The following is an 18598-nucleotide window of genomic DNA, read 5'->3' as shown; positions in this document are numbered from 1 at the left end:
CAGGCTCAGTGTGCAGTGTCCATAGAGCCCTCCTGCTCCTCAGCCTTGGCAAGGACAGTCTGCCAGACACGCTGCCTGGGAAGGCAGCAAGGCATTCTTCAGAGTGATGGACTGGGCTGTCCAGCAGGGCAGRGCTTGACTGTGTAGCCTGTGAGGCTCAAACACATTCGGGCATCTCTGCTCTGGCCTCATATGGATATTGTGAGGTGAAAGTATGTCTCCTCTGCCAGCCACTTATCAGCYACACTGGGAATTCACCCTGTTTTTGGATCTGTTCTAGTCCTGTCTGGAGTACCTAAAAGCTTTGGTTGAGAGGCACAAACCAGAGTGGAAAGTGTCCTTGAGCAGGACACTGATGGCTCCTACATCACAGATTGTTGTCCTACTTGCTCAGGCCTGCAAAATGGAATTTGATGTGGAACCAGGCTCCATGACAGCCAAATATGCCTGTTCTGGCCTCTTGACTGGCCTGGAGTATCATTCATGTATCTCACTCTACAGCACCTTAAGCCTCAGAGCAATCCTAGGCAACATGTCCACGTCTCTCAGGACATGCCCCTTTGCCTCTCAGGTCCTGAATTTACCTTCCAGATGTTGCCTCTTCCTCCAGCAGWGAAATCACCTGGTGCTGGTCCTGATCCAGTATCTGTGCATCCAGCCCCTTCCCCTAGGCTGGTGGGATCTGCCACCTGAGCTGTGTCACTAGGACTTGGTGGCCAAGATGTTGTTGATGATAATGGCTGTAGCAGGAAGTGGGGAGGATCCCAGTGCTGCAATTGTCCCTTCTGGACTTTGGAACAGAAAGCTGGCTCACRAGGATGAGTGTTGTGGCTGCTGTCTGGGTTCACAGCAAGATGCTCTGGGGATAGGGGCAAGGCAGGTTGGGAGCTGAGAGTGCTCTGCCCTCTGCCCAGGACTGATCTTCTCCTGGGACAGGGAGGATGCTCTGTCTGATGTATTTTCAAAGGGGACATGGAGCGATGGMAGCTGGCTAAAATAAATCTGCTGCCATGGCAACAGAAACACTCCCATTGCAGAACTTCTTAGCAACCAGCTGTTTGGCAGCAGTGGTAACCAGGGCCATGAGGGTGATGCTCGGCCTCTGTGCGCCTGTCACCTCTGCTTGGCTGGCAATCACACRGGCCTGCAGCGCTAGAGTGGCACCAGGGGCCAGCCTGCTGTCAAGTGGGCTATTTTGAACTTTAGCATAAGAAGCAACCTGATGTRGCTGACCTATCCTCCACCACCCTGGCATGCCCTGTGTCCCCTGGCCTGAAGGTGTGCGGGCAMTGGCACCTTGCTGCAGAGCCCTGGCTTGCAGAAAGGGCTAGATCAAGCATCCACATGCAGTTTACCCCATGGCACTGCCAAGGCCTGGCACACGCCTGGTGGTCTCCAGCATGTCCTTGCATTGAACCATGGCATGTGGAGGCTGCTGTACTGGGATCCCCAAAGGGGCATCCCTAACTAAGGGAGCCTGGTGCCCTGTTGGGCTGTGGAGCAAGCTCTGGGCACAGGGGACTGCACAGAGGGCATGGGGGCAGGCGCTGTGGTTTGATTTGCGTCAGTCACTTCTCCTGTTAGTTTGAAAATAACTTGCATAGCTCATGGTCAGGAGGGGGAGGGAGGCACTGAGCCAACTACGAAACACAGTCTCAGCTGCCAAGTCCACAGGGGCGGTGAGGGGAGTGTCATGCCAGGGCATGCAGCCCGAGCTGCTCTGCTGGCTCCACAGTGCTGTGAGCAGCTGCCTAGGGCCCATGAGGAGGTTGGCACAGGCAGGGAAGGRGCAGAGGGTGGACCTGCTAGTTGTACAGTAGAGGTAGGCCATCCTCTGTGGGATCAGCATGGTGCCATCCAGTGTATGGGCTTTACTTGGAGAGCCATCTAGCTACTACACTGCTCAACCCTATCCTGAAACCTGGTCCCAAGCTCAGACAGCCACAGCCAGGCTCCTCTTGGCTCTAGGGCTTGAGATAGAGGCTGGTGAGTCCTGGCCACGCATTAGAATCACAGTGGCAGGGATTTCCGCTTGGACTTTCTCCTCCAGGAGGGATTGCTCTGGGACACACCATAAACCAGTGAATCACAGAGGGATGTGTTATATGGACTGGGGAGGTGAGGGTCAGGCAAGTTTTTGCCCCAGGTTGATCCTGCTGAGCCCCACAGTGCAGAAGAGTCCCAGCTCTGCTCCTACACCTCATATCATGAGGCTCATTCAGAGATATCCTGGCTCTCTTCTGGAACCTTGGCCCTATGGCAGCACGGATTTGTAGGGCAGGGCAGGGCTGGACCCCCTGCCCAATCCCTGCTGTCCTTGGCACCTCGCCAAACCCAGGCTCTGTCCCAGTGAATGGTGTAGAAGAGGGATGTGCAGGAGCTGCAGAGGAGGTTGCAGCCTGGCCTCCTGCCAGCCTGGTGGATAAGGCCCCTGTGTGTCCCTTCCTTTCTGGGCCATGGGCAGGCTCAAGACTTGGCAGGGCAAGAGTCTGAAGTGGTGTGGTGGGAGGCCAGCCGGGCATGGTGCCTGCTGGCTGTGCCACTGCTCCTCAGCAGGGCTGGACCCACATCCCTGGGCAGGGGGCACCTGTAAGTGCCAGCTGCCCCTCTCCCCCAACATTGGTGCATGCCTGGAGGGTGATTAGCAGCCCTAATGAGATGCAAGCTGGGCTTAGACTGACAATCTCCCACCAGCCGTAATGCGTGACGAGGCAGGAGATGCTTTGGACAGGCCTGTGCTGACACCCGGAGCTGCCTCCAAGCTGCCGCCAGGCTCCTTGCGTGTCAGCCACCTGCGATGGTGGGCCTGTGACTGACACGGCCCGTCACGCCTCTAATGGGCATTTGGTTCAATTAGCGGCACGTCAGGCCAGCTCTGCTCAGGCGAAGCACTGACCTGAATACCCTCGCCTCCGCTTGGCAGCTACCGGCGAGACCCTCGCTGCGGGATGCCGCCACCGCACAGTGCTGGGGCCACCCGGGGAGGCAGGCACCCGTGTGGCGGCCCCTGTCYGTCCCTGCGCCCCAGCGGTGCCCTTCCCGGGGGCTCTGGGCACTCAGCGTGCCTCCCCCCCCCCACCCCGGCCTCACTCCAGGAGTGATTCTCTGGGAAAGACGGTGCTGTGGAGGGCACAGCAGGGACAGCCCAGGCTTTGCAATCAGGGAGCTGTCAGAGACAGGTGTGGGGCAATGGCTGGGGTGCAGAGAGCTGGCAGTAGGGTGCCAGGGACCGTGTGAGGGTCTCTGGAGTGCTTATGGTGCATTGCAGGGGGCTGACTAAGGGATACTGTTGGACACTGTAGAGGACTGGCTGGGGGACGCTATGGGGTGCTGCAGAGATCTGTCTGTGGGACACTGGGGCACTGTAGAAAGCTAGCTGTGGGGTGACGTGGGGCACCACAGACAGCCAGCTTTGGACCCTGTAAGGTGCTGTGCAGAGGGCTGGCTGTGGGGTGACAGAAGGCAGTGCAGACAGTTGGCTGGGGGTTGCTATGGGGCAGTGAAGAGCACAAGCTGCAGCTTTGGGTCCCATCTGCATTGCCCAATGCTGTAAGACCCAGGGCTGGGGATCCCAGCTGCTGTGCTGCAAGCTCTGATTAGCCTCGTGCCTGGCTCTGCTGGCAGGGGGCAACAAATTAATTATGGATGAAAGGAGCAGTATCTCTGCCCAGGCCGGGTGCGAGTGAGCCTCCACTGGACTCCTTGCCGTCTGTCCTTGCTCCAGCTGCCCCCTCCACCAGCAAGAAACCGGTGTGGGCATTACTAGGCAGCAGCAACCCACCCCATGGGCATCCCTGCCTGGGATGCACCTGGCCCTGCTGGCTGGCGGTTCTACTCTGCCCTGGCCTCCAGTGAACAGCACGTAGCTCAGAAGGGGCAAGCCGTGCTCCCCTGTGGCCTGCCTGGCTGCTGGGAGAGGGTTAAAGCTGCGCAGAGCTGGCTGCGGATGTCCCATGTGTGTGTCAGTCAGCTCAAACCCACTCTGTCCCATGCACAAACACCTGCTGGAACACCAGGCTGCCCAGCCATATGAGCAAGCCCTGCACTGGGGCTGCCCTTCCCCTGCAAGAGACTGTGTGCCTCTCCTGTCCTGATGCAGCCCTGAGGAGATGGAGAAATTGCTGTGGCTGCTCACATCAGAGAGGCCAGCAGGAATTCATGGCTCTCCTGAACCTGGCGTGCTGCTGATGCCAGGTCATGTCCTGTCCTAGGGGAGCTTGGTGCAAAGCTGGAGAAACCTCATCATGCATTAGCCTGGATTTATGTAGTAAGTCTGCTGCTCTGGCCCTGGTCTTCACCTGTGTGGATCTTCCTGCCTCCATGTGCTACTCCCGGCCTGGAGCAGGTGCCACTGGAATCTAAGGCACATTGGAAAGGCTGGTTTTGCCCAGATATGCAGGAGGGTGCTCTGTGGAGCTGGCTAATGTGACAGGGCCCTGCACTCAGCTCAAGTGCTGCAGCTATAGGAGGTGACACTGGTCTTGTCTTGCTCCCTGGTTTGAGCATGGCACAGGAAGCAGGCTCCGGGGAGGACTGCTTTCAGCACTGGCCATCTGTCCTGGATGGCTGACATCAGGAGATGCCATGAATATCTGGGGCACTTCCCATCCCTCTGGCATAGTACATGCTGCTGTGGCATGCCAGCTCCCATCTGCTCATCAAGCAGGCGTGGGCCGTGCTCAGGATGTGGTACTTTGGTGCCAGGACTGGTGGGCTGTGCACAGCTACTAGCCTTTTTAGGTGGGATGGAGGGGATGGGCCCATGCTGGGGCAGTCTGTGTCATGGTGACGCCAGTAGCAGCGAGTTGGGTTGACCCATCTGTCTGGGCTCCCAGGGGTGATACCAGGAGGCCATGGTGATGCCCATCCCTGAGACAAATGCACTTAGGAGTTGCTATACCTGGGAAGTGCCATCTTTTGTGTAAGGATGATTTCTTTAGTCCTCTCAGCAAGGATGCCATGGGGCAATGATTGCTCTGAAGCAGTGCCCTTCACCACCACTAGCCATCAACCCTGCATGGCAACCTTTGGGGTTGTTGGCAGCCTCTGGTCCTTGGRATATTTCCTCCAGTACCTGCAATTTTTATGTGCAAGAAGTAAATAAGCATCAATTAACCCCTAGAGCCATGCTCATGCTGCTGGAGAGCACTCGGCAGAGCACTCATTAGTGGCCCTGTCACTGTTTCCTCTTGTTAACTAGCATACGAATCTCAGCCAGGTAATGGGCTCATTAGCTGGCCTGACTAGCAGCCAGGCCAGATGTGCAGCCCCCAGCAGGCCCACACCAGCAGCCAGACCACTTGGCCGTCTGCAAGGGGATTGGGGCTTTCTGGGAACTCACAGACTCTTCTGCGAGTGCAGCCAAACTGCCTCTGCCAAGACAAACAGAGGAGCTCTTGGACCGGCTCTGCAAAGCTAACCCTGCATGCTTGCCCCACCGCTACTCACTTGGCAGCTGCAGGGAGTACTGACCCTGGCCTGACAGGAGAGCCCTGCACAGACACTGCTGACAGTGGTTCCCATGCATGCTTGGAGCTGTCAGTGGAGATCAGCCTCAGAACTGAGGAAAAGAGGTTTTCAGGGGGACAGAGCACATCTAGAATGAAACTACTCTGTTGGTCCTCCTTGTGTGCTTGTGCTTTTGCTCAGAAAGATCCCAGGCAATGTGTGGACAACATGAAAGGGTGGCAGACCAGAGCACACTGATTGGGACAGGATATAGGAACATGGTTTGTGGCAAGGGACACGGGCAGGTCAGTAGGGCCTGGACACAAACCAGCTGCCCTGAATTGTCCCTACTGCTGTATTAGGGAAAAACTTGCACATGGCTCCAGACAGGTCACTTGTATGTTAGCTCTCCTGCAGGTCATAGGAGAGCAGGTCGTGCCTCCTCAGGTAGTGGAGAGCTGAGCTGGGGGTGTGGGATAGAGGAAAAGCCTAGAGCTCCCTGTGCTCTGAGCTTGGACCAGAGTTCCCAGAGAGGCCCATTGGATCCCTCACGGATCAACACACTGGAGATGGGGATGGGACATGATTCTGCATGTTGGAGAGGACGGTGTAGGTCAGCAAATAGGGATCATGCAAGGTGTGAAACAGTGAGCTGACTTGACCCAGCATGGGATTCGACCTGGGCAGACCTGTTACAGAGCTGTGAGCTCCAAAGGATGGAGGATCCAGCCTTTTCCAGGCTCTCAAGCTTGGCAGGGCCACAGCACCCCATGGTCATTTACACTGGTGGCATCAACCACATGTCTTATTGCTCAGCTAAATTTGCTTGGTGCCGAATTCTGGTCACTGACTCTTGTTCATGCCTAACTCCCATCACCGGCTAAGCTGGATCCAGCATCCAGCTTCCCAGCAGTTCATCCCAGGGCATGCACGTGGTGATGAGCAGGGGCCCTGCTGCCTTTTGCCGCTGGCAAGGGAGCTGGCTTCCCTCCCGGGGCAGGGGACAAGAATGAGCGGAGAGCGGCATCCACCGCAAGACGGGGCCTGCCTCACAGCTCATGCATGGCCCGCAGCCCAGCACCTGCCTCCCCACCCTCTCACCAGCTGCACCAGATATAGGGGCCCCTTTGCTCTGTGGCTGGCCTAGACCAGGACTTGTGCAATCCTGCTATCATATGAATTCCACTTGCCCCATCTCACCCCTTATCTCCTTGGGGCACAGGGAAGATGTGCAAGACCTCCAGTCTCCCATTGCACTCTGAGAGCCTTGGGCATCTCAAGGGTAGAGGAGCAACCCCTGGGGCATGTAGCTTGGGTCGTACTGGCTGCATGGTAGTCTGGTGGCTGCAGGGATGAGCTACATAATTGGGGTCTAAAACAGTGGCCTCTTTTGAATGATACTGAGCACCTGCAGCTCCCCTGGAGGAGTCCCCGGGACTGAGCACTGCATTTGAAATTGAGAAGGGCTGAAAAGGTAGATGGCTGGTCGTCAGGCAGGCTGGTGCCAGGCCGACCTTGGGAGCGCTCTGACTAGCCTACATTTGTGCCCAGCAGGGATGCCGGGGTCTGAGCTGTGAACCCCCCTCCCCGCCCCTGCCTTATGCTGCTGGCTCCTGCCACCCAACTCTTCCTGCCAGCTCATAGCAACGATGCCAGGCACAACCTCACCAGACAGTGTCTGTCCGGTCAAAAGGACACAGGGAAAATGCTCCAGTGCAAGGATGCCAGATGCAAATTGATAGTCAAGTCACTCATCCAAACAATGGGGTCTGGCTAATCCTTTTACAATGGGACTAATTGCTAATCAGACCGATTTCACACTGGCTGTTCCCCTGACAATGAAGCTCCGTGGAGAAGGGCTCCTCAGGGGGTGAGGAGGCTTCATGGGAGCACCACAGCTCCCGCCAGCCCCCGAGGGCTGGGCCCTGCACCAGTGACTGTCTGAGCCAGCTGCAGCAGACAGGCACCGTGATGGCACTGAGGTCTACTGTGCTGGGAAAGCCTCCAGCAGCCAACTGCTAGGACCTCCTTCCTCATGCRTCTTGCACAGGCTCTCTGGGCTCTGATCTCCCCCCACCCCGCAACCAGCTCTCTTGGCTGCCAGGGTCTAGCAGTGCCTGAAACGATGGAGAAGTGTCATGTCACAACAGGGAGCCTTGATACAGTCTGGACGCAGTCTGGAGGCTGAGGATTCCTGACTTCCCTCCTCCCAGTGCAGAACACTGCAGGGATGTGGTTTGGGGCCATGGAGCTGTGCAGAGTGGTGCTGTGGGGGGCAGTGAGGATCACTGGTCAGTGCACTGTCAGCCAAGCTTTGTGGCCCTGGGTGAGGGACTCTGCCTGAAGGGTCGGAGGTGGGATGTTAGCAGCATCTCCCTGCTCTCTGCCATCTCTAAGATCTTGTCCCAGGATCTCTAGTCTCTCTAAATAGGGATGATGCTAACCACCCCAGTGGTGCACCCACTGGCTTGTGTGATGAGCTGGCAGTTATTTGTATGGCTGTGCCCAAGAGGAGCCAGTCACATGTCTCTGCTTTTCCAGGAAGGATGTGTATTGCAACCTCCACCATCTGGGCCTGGGGAGCTCACCRCAGGCAGGAACCAAGCCCTGTGCTCAGCCACAGGGCCAAAGGCAATGAGGTGAGGGCATGAGGGGCTGAGCCCTGCATGTAACATTACCCTGGAGCAAATGGTGCTTAAGCCCAGTGCCAGGCTGGCTGTGTGCCACCTGCACATATCTTGTGGTGCCACTGGAATGGGGGCACAGGGCAGAGTTGCATGGAGACAGACAGGACAGACAGGGAGACAGACATGGTCATCCTTGCTGGCTGCAAAGGTCTAGTCTGGGGTGTGAAGTGATGGAGGACAAAGAGGGGCAGAGAGGTGTTGGAAGTACAGTGGGGCACTAGATACTGGCACCTTCTTTTGCATGCTTCCACCTGCACCCTGCTCAGCTCTGCAACAGCCCTGGGCATATCCCAGCTAAGGCAGCAGCTGACCAGGGTGGCTGATAGCCCTGCTGGCTCCCTCCCTGTCCCTGATGTCCTGTGCACATCACTGTATTGCCAGGGGCTGGCTGGGAGCTGAGCCCCTTTTCTGGAYATGCAACCAGGTCTTTCTGCTCCCAGCCCATGGCTGGGTGCTGTGGGCCAAGGGTTGCTGGTGGAGTTGCCTGAGGGGCTGCTAGGGAGGTGGTGGGCAAAGTAAGTGTCTGCCTGCATAGTGCTAATAAGCTSTTGGCCCGCCTCTGTGCAGCTGGCTGCCCTGCTGAGGTGCACCCAGAGCTGGGGCCAGCCAAGCGTGTCCGGGTGCTAATGAGGAGTGAGCCAGACTTGCCGCGCCTTGCACTTAATTGCTGCTGTCTTTCGGCTCTTAATGAAGCTCTGTTGCTGAAGCTCTGTAGCTCAATGGCCTCCCGTCCCCTCCTCTCCCTCCAGCAGTCTGACCCTGCCAGCTGCCCCCAGCCAGCCTTGTCCACTGCTTGATGCCAGCCTCTCCTTGGCTGCAGCCTGGGCAGTACTTGGTGCTTGAGTGTCCTGCACTGGAGGGGCTTAAACAGGAGAGAGGCAGTGGCTGTGGAGGAGCTTGGCACTGGGCTGGTTGTCATCCCTGTCTCTTGGCATTTCCCAGGGCCACTGGGTCCAGCAAATCCCTTCACTCTCTCCCTGTTGCTCCAGCTAATGGCTGGTCCACAGGGTGCTGGCCTGATGCTTGCTCTGCGGCAGGGGCAGTGCGAGGCTGGCAGCTCTTCTTGCCACCTCTGACTGCTGCTTGCTTAGGGGATGCCATGTCCTCTTCCTGCCTGGGCCACAAGTTTCTGGGCAAGGACTGTTCTCTTTCCCTCCCTGTAGCTGGATGATCTTGGGGCTCTGCAGCTGCAACCTGGCTCCCTGCAAATGGACTGGACCTGGTCTCCCTCATCATCCCCACAGTGCCTCCACTACAGGAGATGCTATGACCTCACATTCCACCAGTGAACCAAACTCCACGCTGAGGGAAGGACCCCCAAACACCCAACACCTCTCTCCATGGTGTGCACAGCACCTCAATGATGGAGGGCTATAGCTCTCAGGCTGAGCAGACTCAGGAAGGGCATGCGGCCTGGCCTGGGCCCCTCAACTCTATGGAGAGTCCCCAGTCCTGCATGAGGTGCCCAGCAGACCTGTCAGGAGAACACTGCCACATGGCTCCCTCAGGACCTCCTTGGGACCTTGTCACCCATTGAGGATGGGTGGGTCCATCACCCCACAGAGTAGTGGGGAAGGCCACTGGCTGCTAGGTGATTCCAAGAGTGGAGTTGATTCTCACCTGGAAACTGGCCTGAGATGGGCTCAGTGATGCACTGGCTGTGGCCAGTGGCTGTGGCCACACTGGAAGGGTAGCTGTGAGTGCCACATACTGGTAGCAGCAGCAGAGCTGTGTGTCCTAAGTACCAGTGCTGCATTACTTGTGTGCTGGGAGGGCACTGGGCACCCCACTCCTTAGGGCAGAAAGAGAAGCCCAGAGCTTTCCTCCCTCTTCTCTGCCAAGTGGGCAACTCCAGGCATCAGGTAGGCTGGCTGCTGGCTGCTCTCACCAGCCCAGGCTAGGCCCTGAATAGGTATCCCCAGCCACYAGGTATTTGTGTGTGGGTGCAAGACAGCGTCACTGGGCTGGCCTGTGGGTCTGCCCCTGCAAATGTGCTGGCCACTGTGTACACTGTTTCTGTCCTCTGCCATTCACACAGTGGCTTAGTTGCATGATGGGGAACATGGGTCATGGCATAGCTCAASAGAGAGGTCTTTTTAAGGAGGGAATGGAAGGCTTTCCCTTGGCTTGCTCTGGCTGAGGGTGCTGAGAGACAGTGTGGACAGGCTGTGTCATGGAGAAGGTGACAGGGCAGTGCATGTCCCAATCTATTCCCTGAGCTGTGCCAGCCCCAGCCTGCTCTATTCCTGGCTGTGCAGTGGGGCCACGCACGAAGGGGTTAATGGCTAGCCCATACCTGCAGTTGCATTTTAAAGATGTGAAATTAAAGCCCGTAATTTATTCTCCCCACACACGAAGGAGCAATTAGTTCTAAACACGGCTTAATCAGTCAGCGCGAGATTGATTTCTGTAGACTTGGATTTGGTGGCTGCTGGCGAGGAGCCAGCCTGGGAGCAATCTCCAAATAAATGAAGTGCAGAGAAGTAAGCCATTACATAATATGATAGATGAGGCTGGAACTCACTCGCCTCTTCATTAGTATTCCACTGTACACCGGCAAAGGCACCAAACTTTCTCCCTAGCACCTTGGTTTTCCCGCCTCCTCATCTCTCTGCCCTTCCTGCAGCTCAACTGGGGCCAAAGCTTGGGCAGAAGGAGCCCACATGCCTCCCTTTGGCAGCCCAAGTCCCCTCTCTGTAAAGCACCTGGTCTTCAAGCAGTGCCAGCACAAGGATTCCTACACCTTGCACCTGCTCTTCTCTGGTCTGCTCTTCCCTGGGGTCTGCGTCTTGCCTTTCCTCTTTKAACACTTGGGAAACTGAGGCACAGAGTACTAGGACAGCTTCCAATGAGCTACATCAAACCAGCAGGCAAGAGCCAGATATTCTCAGCCATTTTGGTCGTCAGTCCATCAGTCTGAAGTCATCACCTGAGTCCATCACCCCACAGAGTAGTGGGGAAGGCCACTGGCTGCTAGGTGGTTCCAAGAGTGGGGYTGATTCTCACCTGGAAACTGGCCTGAGATGGGCTCAGTGATGCACTGGCTGTGGCCAGACCTGGCACAGCTGTGGGAGCCTAGTCTTACCTCCTGCAGGGGCTAGGACAGCTCATGCAGTTCCTCACCGAGCTCTTGAGCTCTTAGTAGAAATGTGGAGTAGATGAGCATACTTGCATTGGGAAGAGGCTTGGGRTGAGAGCTTCCTTCCTCCTCCTGCCTTCTTTAAGAAGCTCCCTGCTCCATCCAGATAGCTGTTTAGAGCTGCAGCAGTAACAAAGAACAAGAGGAACAGAATACTACTCTGAATAAGAAAATCCCTTGTGGTGCTGGATGTGGACCCAGAATGCCAAAGGTGTATGGGAAAAGCATTCCCTCACCAGCCCTTGTGTTGGCAATGGGGTTTGCAGCTATATTTGCAAATCTCTTGTGTGGCAGTATTAGAGCCCCTTGGGCAGGGTGTGCTGTAGAGASCTAACTCTCCTCTTGGGAGATAACTGCTAGCCGGGCTGTGGCTGCTGCAAGTGTGCCACTCTCACTGGAGCTGTGTTTTTGTGCAAGACTGTCCTTGGACTGCTAGTTTCCAAATGTCCTGCAGGGATTGAGACCATAGTGTGTTCTCAGCCATGGCTCCTGCACAGTGTGAGTCTCACCTGCCTTGTGTCTGTGCCCCTGAATCTAAATCTTTTCTAAGTGCTCCCATTTCTGCCACACAAACGGCAGAGACCAGTCTCTCTGTTTGACTCCCTGTCCCCACTTGTTGGGTAGAGCAGGCCTTTCAGAGACAGGATGTCTTTCTCTCTCGCATAGGGTTGATGCTTTGCTTTGAGCTTCTATGAAAGCTTCCTCACTCTGTGGAAATCATATTTCTTCCTTTCTGGTGATGAGGGAGGAAGGGGGGCTCATGATGTCAGACAGAGAAAGTGGTTTGGAGCCAGTATGGACTACAGTCCTGAGTGTTGGTACCCAGGGTGAATGTGGGGCCATCTGTCAATGGAACAGGGGAAGAAACTAGCCACAAGGGCCTGCAGTTGCCTGGCAGTGGGGAAAGTGAGCTGAGACCTCTGCAGAGATGACAGTGTGCCAGGCTGTGCTAGGAGCATCCCGGTGGGCTATTCTGGGCTGAGTGGGTGGTTGGGGCGGGGCTGGGGGGAGAAGTTCATGACCTCCTCATTGACATACCTGGCTTCAATGTAGACTAAGACCCTGCTTCCCCTGCTCTTACTGCCTCTGGCACCTTTTTGCTCCCCAGGCTCCAAAGAGGGCCACTCCTGACTCCTGCCAGTGGAGGAAAGTTCCCCAAGACTTTGCCTGTTGTGGGGCTGGTACAGATCTTCCAGGCATGTAAATACTCCCCTCACGCTCCCCGTCATGACCAAAATTACGTTAACAGATCCTCTTGCTGATAGATTCAACAAAGGGCCAAGGACCACTGGTCCTGCAGGTGAAATGCCTGGCAGTGCCATTGGTGAGATCCACCAGCTGAACCCTTGGAGTCCCAACAGAGCAAAGCCCCTCTGCCTCAGAAAGCTGTGGCAACCCAGAAGATGCATGGTCCCCTGCATCACCCTGTGCCCCTCCAGTCCCTCTGGCAGTCCCCACTGCGCCTGTGGTACTGGAGCTGATGCTGACCAGCTCTTCTGTGCTTGTTGTCTCTGCAGAACTCCATCCGACACAACCTCTCCCTGCACACCCGGTTCATCCGTGTGCAGAATGAGGGCACTGGCAAGAGCTCCTGGTGGATGCTGAACCCTGAGGGTGGTAAGACTGGAAAGACGCCCCGCCGGCGGGCAGTCTCGATGGACAACAACAGCAAGTTCCTGCGGATCAAGGGGAAGGCCAGCAAGAAGAAGCAGTTGCAAGTGACGCAGGAGCGTGGGGAGGACAGTCCTTCCTCCCAGCAGGCCAAGTGGTCAGAAAGCCCTGCTTCCCACGCCAGTGATGAGTACGACGCCTGGGCGGACTTCCGGACGCGGGCCAACTCCTCAGCCAGCACAATGAGCGGGCGCCTCTCGCCCATCATGTCCAACCATGAGCCAGATGAGTTGGAGGAGGATGACGGTACCCCGTCCTCTCCTCTGATGTACCCCAGTCCCTCCAGCACCATGTCTCCTTCCCTGAATGCCCGTTGTTCTGTGGAGCTGCCCCGGCTGACGGATCTGACTGGTACCATCAGCCTGAACGAGAGCCTTGGGGAGAGCTTGCTGGATGACTTACAGGATGGCTATAACATGAGCCCTTCACAGCAGCTCCCCTCAGCTGCCCTGCGGCAACGGAGCTCCAGTTTCACTTTCAACTCCAAGTGCTCTACCATGGGGGCTGCCACCAACACGTACTGTGGGACTATCTACAGCCAGCCGGCCATGAGCCTTATGCGCCGCCTGCCCATGCAGACCATCCAGGAGAACAAGCAAGCCACCTTCTCACCAGTCAGCTCCTATAGGAATGCCTCACTGCAGGACCTACTCTCCTCCATCTCCTACGCACACAAGGAGAGCATGGTCCAGGCGGACCTGCCCCTACCACAGGCCAGCCCCATGGTGCCGGCCCGCGGCCACAGACAGAACCCACTCCTGTGCGGGAGTGGGGAGCAGGGCTTGTCCTCCTACCCAGCCCACTCAGCTTCTCTCATGAAGAGCAACACTTTGTACCACCCGTCACCAGCCAGTCACCACCCTGCGGTCAACACCAGTGCCTTAGCTAATCCTGTCAGCCTTATGAGCTTGCCCAGTGACACATGTAGCATGACAACCATGCCACACCATGGGCATCTGCATTCCTACGCTAATAACCAAGGGGCACACATGAGCTTACTGGATTCACTGCAGGGCCCCTACCCAGGGGCTGTCCACCCCCCTGTGTTGGGCCAAGACAGGTTCCCAGCAGACCTGGACCTGGATATGTTCAACGGGAGCTTGGAGTGTGATGTGGAGTCAATTATCCTGAATGACTTTATGGACAGCGATGAGATGGACTTCAACTTCGACTCAGCTCTTCCACCGCAGAATGCGCTCAACATGCCCACACTACCTGGGGGCCCGCAGCCCACTAATCAGAGCTGGGTGCCTGGGTGATACATGTCCAGACACTCACCACCAAGAAGTCACAAGGGGAACATTGAGACTAACTTTTTTTTTTCCTTTCTCTTCTGCCTTTATTTGTTAAGATGGGCTAGAGCCATCGGTTTAAACTTGAGATCAACACTAAACACAAACCATAAGGTCAAATATTGATAGAGGCATAGGGCCTGGCCCCAGCCCCTAGCCAGCCAGACAGGAGTGGCTGGGCGTACCACAAAGCTAGTGCCCAGTCTGCTGGGGTTCGCTGCCTGTCAGGTCCTCCCACTAGCACTTGCTGGAGGAAGCAGGGTGAGCAGGCGGGAGAAGCAGCGAAAGCCATGTGCAGTTCCCCAGGGCATGCATGGGGGAGCAGGAAGGAAAAGCCTTTCCAGACAGTTCAAATGCCTCGCTGTACTGGTGATGGTTTGATTTCTCCTTGTGTCAGTTGTCCTTGGGCTGGGTGATGGAGCAGTGAGGGCTGGTGATGTAAGACCCCCTTATATGAGCACTGCTAGTGCACCCCTGTCTGGAAAGGGACCCTTTTCTCTGAGCCACCTCAGAAAATTAAGTCTCCAAATGGAAGTATCAGGAGCAGGAAACCTGCTTCAGGGTAAGAGGCCTCACTACCATCTAGATCTGAGCTCTGGGAAGATCAGCCCTCAGGCTCACACACCCAAGCCATGTCCACTGTAGCGGTTTCCTTGTATGGCTCCAGGCAGGTTTTCTTATCAAATAGGGAGAAGCAGGGGTTAGTGATGGCAGAAGAGTTTGAACTCTGCAGCTGAATCCAAGTGCTGCCTGCCCAAAGCACATGTGTGCACATTCTTGCATGTGTGGTACACAGCTCTGTCTGCCCTGGCAGACACACAGAGGCTGTGTGTGAATGTGGTCCTGCTGGGAGTGACATGCTGCTAGCCTGGATCCCCTGTGGCAGAGGCAGGCCAGGGGGACCTCACAAGGTCAGGTGGGGTGGTGGTGGTGTGTATTTATTTGATTGCATACACTCTTTTGCCATTGAGTTGCTGCATTGAGATGAAGAGTCCAGCTTAGGGAAAGAGGAGAAGAAAGCCTGTGGGCAATGCGTCACAAGTCCCATCTTGGCTCACCCATGGCTTTGGGTGTTTGGTGCTGGGACTTTTAATGTAAGTTGGGGGACCGTGATGTTGCTCATCATTGGCAAGGGTGCTTATGTGTGTGTATGTATGTCAGGAGGGAAGTTGTGGCCAGACTTCTAGAGAGAGCATAGTGTTAGTCCTACTACTCATGAGGGACCCCAGGATTGCTCAGCTAGCATGACCCACACTACTTGCCTCCATGCTCCTGGAGGTCTTTAACTGTTCCAAGAGTGATTCCAGCCAATAGCCACCATCCCTGTCCKTGAGGGCTCACCACCCTGTACCTGGGCTAACAGGAGAGCTGGTAAGGGCAGAGAGGCCAAGGAAGATGTCGGTAACAGCGGGCCAGCCCCTAACCTGCAGACACCTTAATKCATCAGTCTGATGAGGGCCAGTGCCTTGTGGGGACTTGCACCATGAGTCAAACATGGCCGTGTTGTGTGTTGGAAGCCCAAGTCTGCCTCACACTGTTTTGCAGGGCAGGAATGAACCAGAGCCCTGGGCATATGGACTTGTTGCCATCTTGCACAACTAGGGTGAGGGCTCTCTGCTCTGGGGCAGCGCAGCTGTCGATGCATCAGGGACTTTGCCCTGGTTTTTCTAGTGGGCCCCCAGGCAGCCTCATGGGCAGCTGGAGAGGACGTGCAGGGGCTGGGAGGAGAGAGCTCTCTATCCTATCAGGCTCTCTGTACAGCCCATCTTCCTTTTGGGCATCACAGACTTTCACTTAACCCCCCTGACCCTGAATTGCAGCAAAGGTTATTCTACTGGATTGACATGTTTCTCCTGCCTAGTTCTTCCTTTCCCATTGCAGCACCACTTTGTGTATGATGGTCCAGGCACTGGGTCCCACTGAGCCATAGGGGAAGCACAGCTGCTCAGCCCTGGGGCAGTGTGAGACCCGCAGATGGGTATCCCTCACACTCCCCTCCTGACCCATGGCTGGTGTCTGTCTGTGGCAAAGTGTGACAGAGGAGCCCCATGTGCCACCACTCACCTTCGCCCCAGGCACACAGAGGGCATAGTCTCTAAAGACATTCTTACAGGTTAATTATGTTTACATTATTTGATCATGTACAGAATTTAATATATTCTATTATATATAATCTTTCTTGAATGCTTTTTTAAAAAGGATTATTCTTTGGTCAAGATCATTACTGCATTTGTTTTATACACCACCTCTTGTTTCAGGTATATTTAAATCATTGGAAACCAATTACAACTGCAAGTGACTATTTAATACCTAGCACCCCAGCTCTGCACRTGGGGTGCAAAGGACTGTTAGTGAAGAAAGGTAGGGAGGGCATATGAGGCTGCCATGGGAGAAAGGGTGTTTTGCCTCCCAAACACGGAAGAAAGGGAAGGAGCCCTGACTCTCCCAAGCAGCTGATCTTCAGGCACACTTCTAGCAGCACACCAGCACGCAGGGCAGCATGGGTGAGTTGGGGCTAACCCCAGTGATCAGGTTTTGCAAATGAGTTGATTGGAGGAGCCAGCTTCAGGGCCTCCTTTTCCACCATAGCGGGTCCCCTGCTCTTGACAGGGCATTTTTTCTCCTGCTGCTGGCAGGAAGCTGAGCTCTGACACCAAGTTGCTTAGGTGCAGGGACCCTCAAAAGTCCCAGAGAGCCCTTTGGTGTCACAGATATGGGCTATCCATCGATGTGGAGGGGAAGCCATATTAGCAGTAAGAGAAAAGCCTCCCTGTCCCGTGCCTGCCCTGCTCCTCCCTGCTCACCTCACCCTGCCCCGCAGTGTGGTGCACCTGGGCATCCACCCCCAGGGCACATCTTATTGCAAAGGTGTCTTTGTGGTTTGTGACCGTGGGGTTGTCGTGTGTGCGGTGGAGTCGTGTTGGTAAGCGTCATGTGTACAGTTGTCGTGCAGTGCGAGGGACAGCGGGCAAGGGGAGACAGGAAGCAGGCATAGATCACTGCAGGGGGAGGTGAGATGGGCTGGCCCCGCAGCTGTGGAGGAGAGCAGAGCGGAGGGGCTGGGGCACGCCTGGGCTACGGTGCCTGCATACCCTTGCAAGGTCATGGCGCAGGGTGATCCACCTTACAGGGAGCCATGCCCCGGCCCCGTGTCCAGCACAGGGACAATGTGGCTGAGCTTTGTGCATATGGGCCCGGTAGGTCTCACACAGAGCCTCGGAGGCAGACGGCTTAGCCATTGCCTCTGTGGCTCTCACCATGCTGCTCTTGGCATTGCTAGGAGCACAGAGAAGGGGAAGCCAGGACTTAATTCCACTGTTTTGTGGGGATGGAGCCAGTGGCAGAGGCTCAAGTTTTCATGGAAACAGCTCCTGAAGCACAGGCCACCTCATGCCATCTCTCTTGGCTTTGACCTTCCCACACTCTATCTCCCCCTCTCCTTCCTAGCCTCTGCCAGCCCCGTCCATCTCTGTTGGCCCTGTCTCTGCCCCACAGGACAGCCTTTAGGGGTAGGAGGTACCCGCCTGCTCCCGGTCCTGCTCCCAGTGAGCCTGAGTCCTGCCCGGAGCAAGGAGCCAGTGCTGAGGGGACACTGAAGGGGCCCCACTGGATTGCTTCATATGGCAGTTTCAGTTCATTCTTTCCCTCGTATTTATAACTGTACAGACTGGGGGGGAGGGTCTCTGACAGGCGTCATCTCTCACCACACATCTATCGTAGGCAATGGTAACTTTCTTGATTGTGCTATTAGAGTTTGTGTATGTGGCAATGTAAAGAACTGTGTATAGTGCATTGTACAGCATATTTTCATGAATAAAATTGTTTTAAATATTACAAGGTTGGGCTGCTGGCATCAATGCTTGTGTGAGGCTGGGCCAAGCTTGAAGGGACAATGCTGGACCAGAGGGTAAAGCTGGAAGGGCCTGGGGACATCTCCTGAGCCCACTGAGGAGAAGACATGATGTTTGACCAAATAGAGCTTGCCCCTGCCTCAGTGACAGCAGAGCTGTGCCGTTGAGACATTGGAGTAGCCCTGCTTTGTGGATCCCTTTGTGGGGGACATGGAGAGTGTCCTATGGCTCTGCCAGCCTGGGATACAGGCAGTGGAAGTGGTCTGGCCCTGATCAGCCCTGACCAGGAAAGGTTCTCCCTGTGCTAGAGCCTTTCCAAACAGGTTGTCTTGGATGTGATGCTGCTGGGGATTTAAAAGGACCCACCATTCCAGTCATAAAACAGCCTGCAAAACAAAGATAGGAACTAAACCCATCACACACCCCCCAAACKTGTGCCAATCATCTGTGGGAAAAATAGTTTTCTACATTATCTTGACTTTTTTATTGATACRAAATATATATATTTAA

The 18598-nt window shown here is 55.7% G+C and overlaps 1 protein-coding gene across 1 annotated transcript in view; it reads left to right on the top strand.

Moving 5' to 3' along the window:
- Window positions 1-18074, top strand: part of FOXO6 (forkhead box O6) — a 52065-nt gene extending 33991 nt beyond the window's left edge. The window contains exon 2 of the mRNA XM_085302961.1: window positions 12792-18074. Coding sequence (XP_085159087.1) covers window positions 12792-14204 — 1413 coding nt within the window. The 3' untranslated portion in view covers window positions 14205-18074. The remainder of the gene's footprint in view (window positions 1-12791) is intronic.
- Window positions 18075-18598: the final 524 nt, after the last annotated feature.

Source organism: Rhea americana, unplaced genomic scaffold, assembly GCF_003343005.1.
Source record: "Rhea americana isolate MKP2758 unplaced genomic scaffold, rheAme1 scaffold_195, whole genome shotgun sequence".
NCBI lineage: Eukaryota > Metazoa > Chordata > Aves > Rheiformes > Rheidae > Rhea > Rhea americana.
This window is presented reverse-complemented; position numbering and strand designations above follow the sequence as displayed.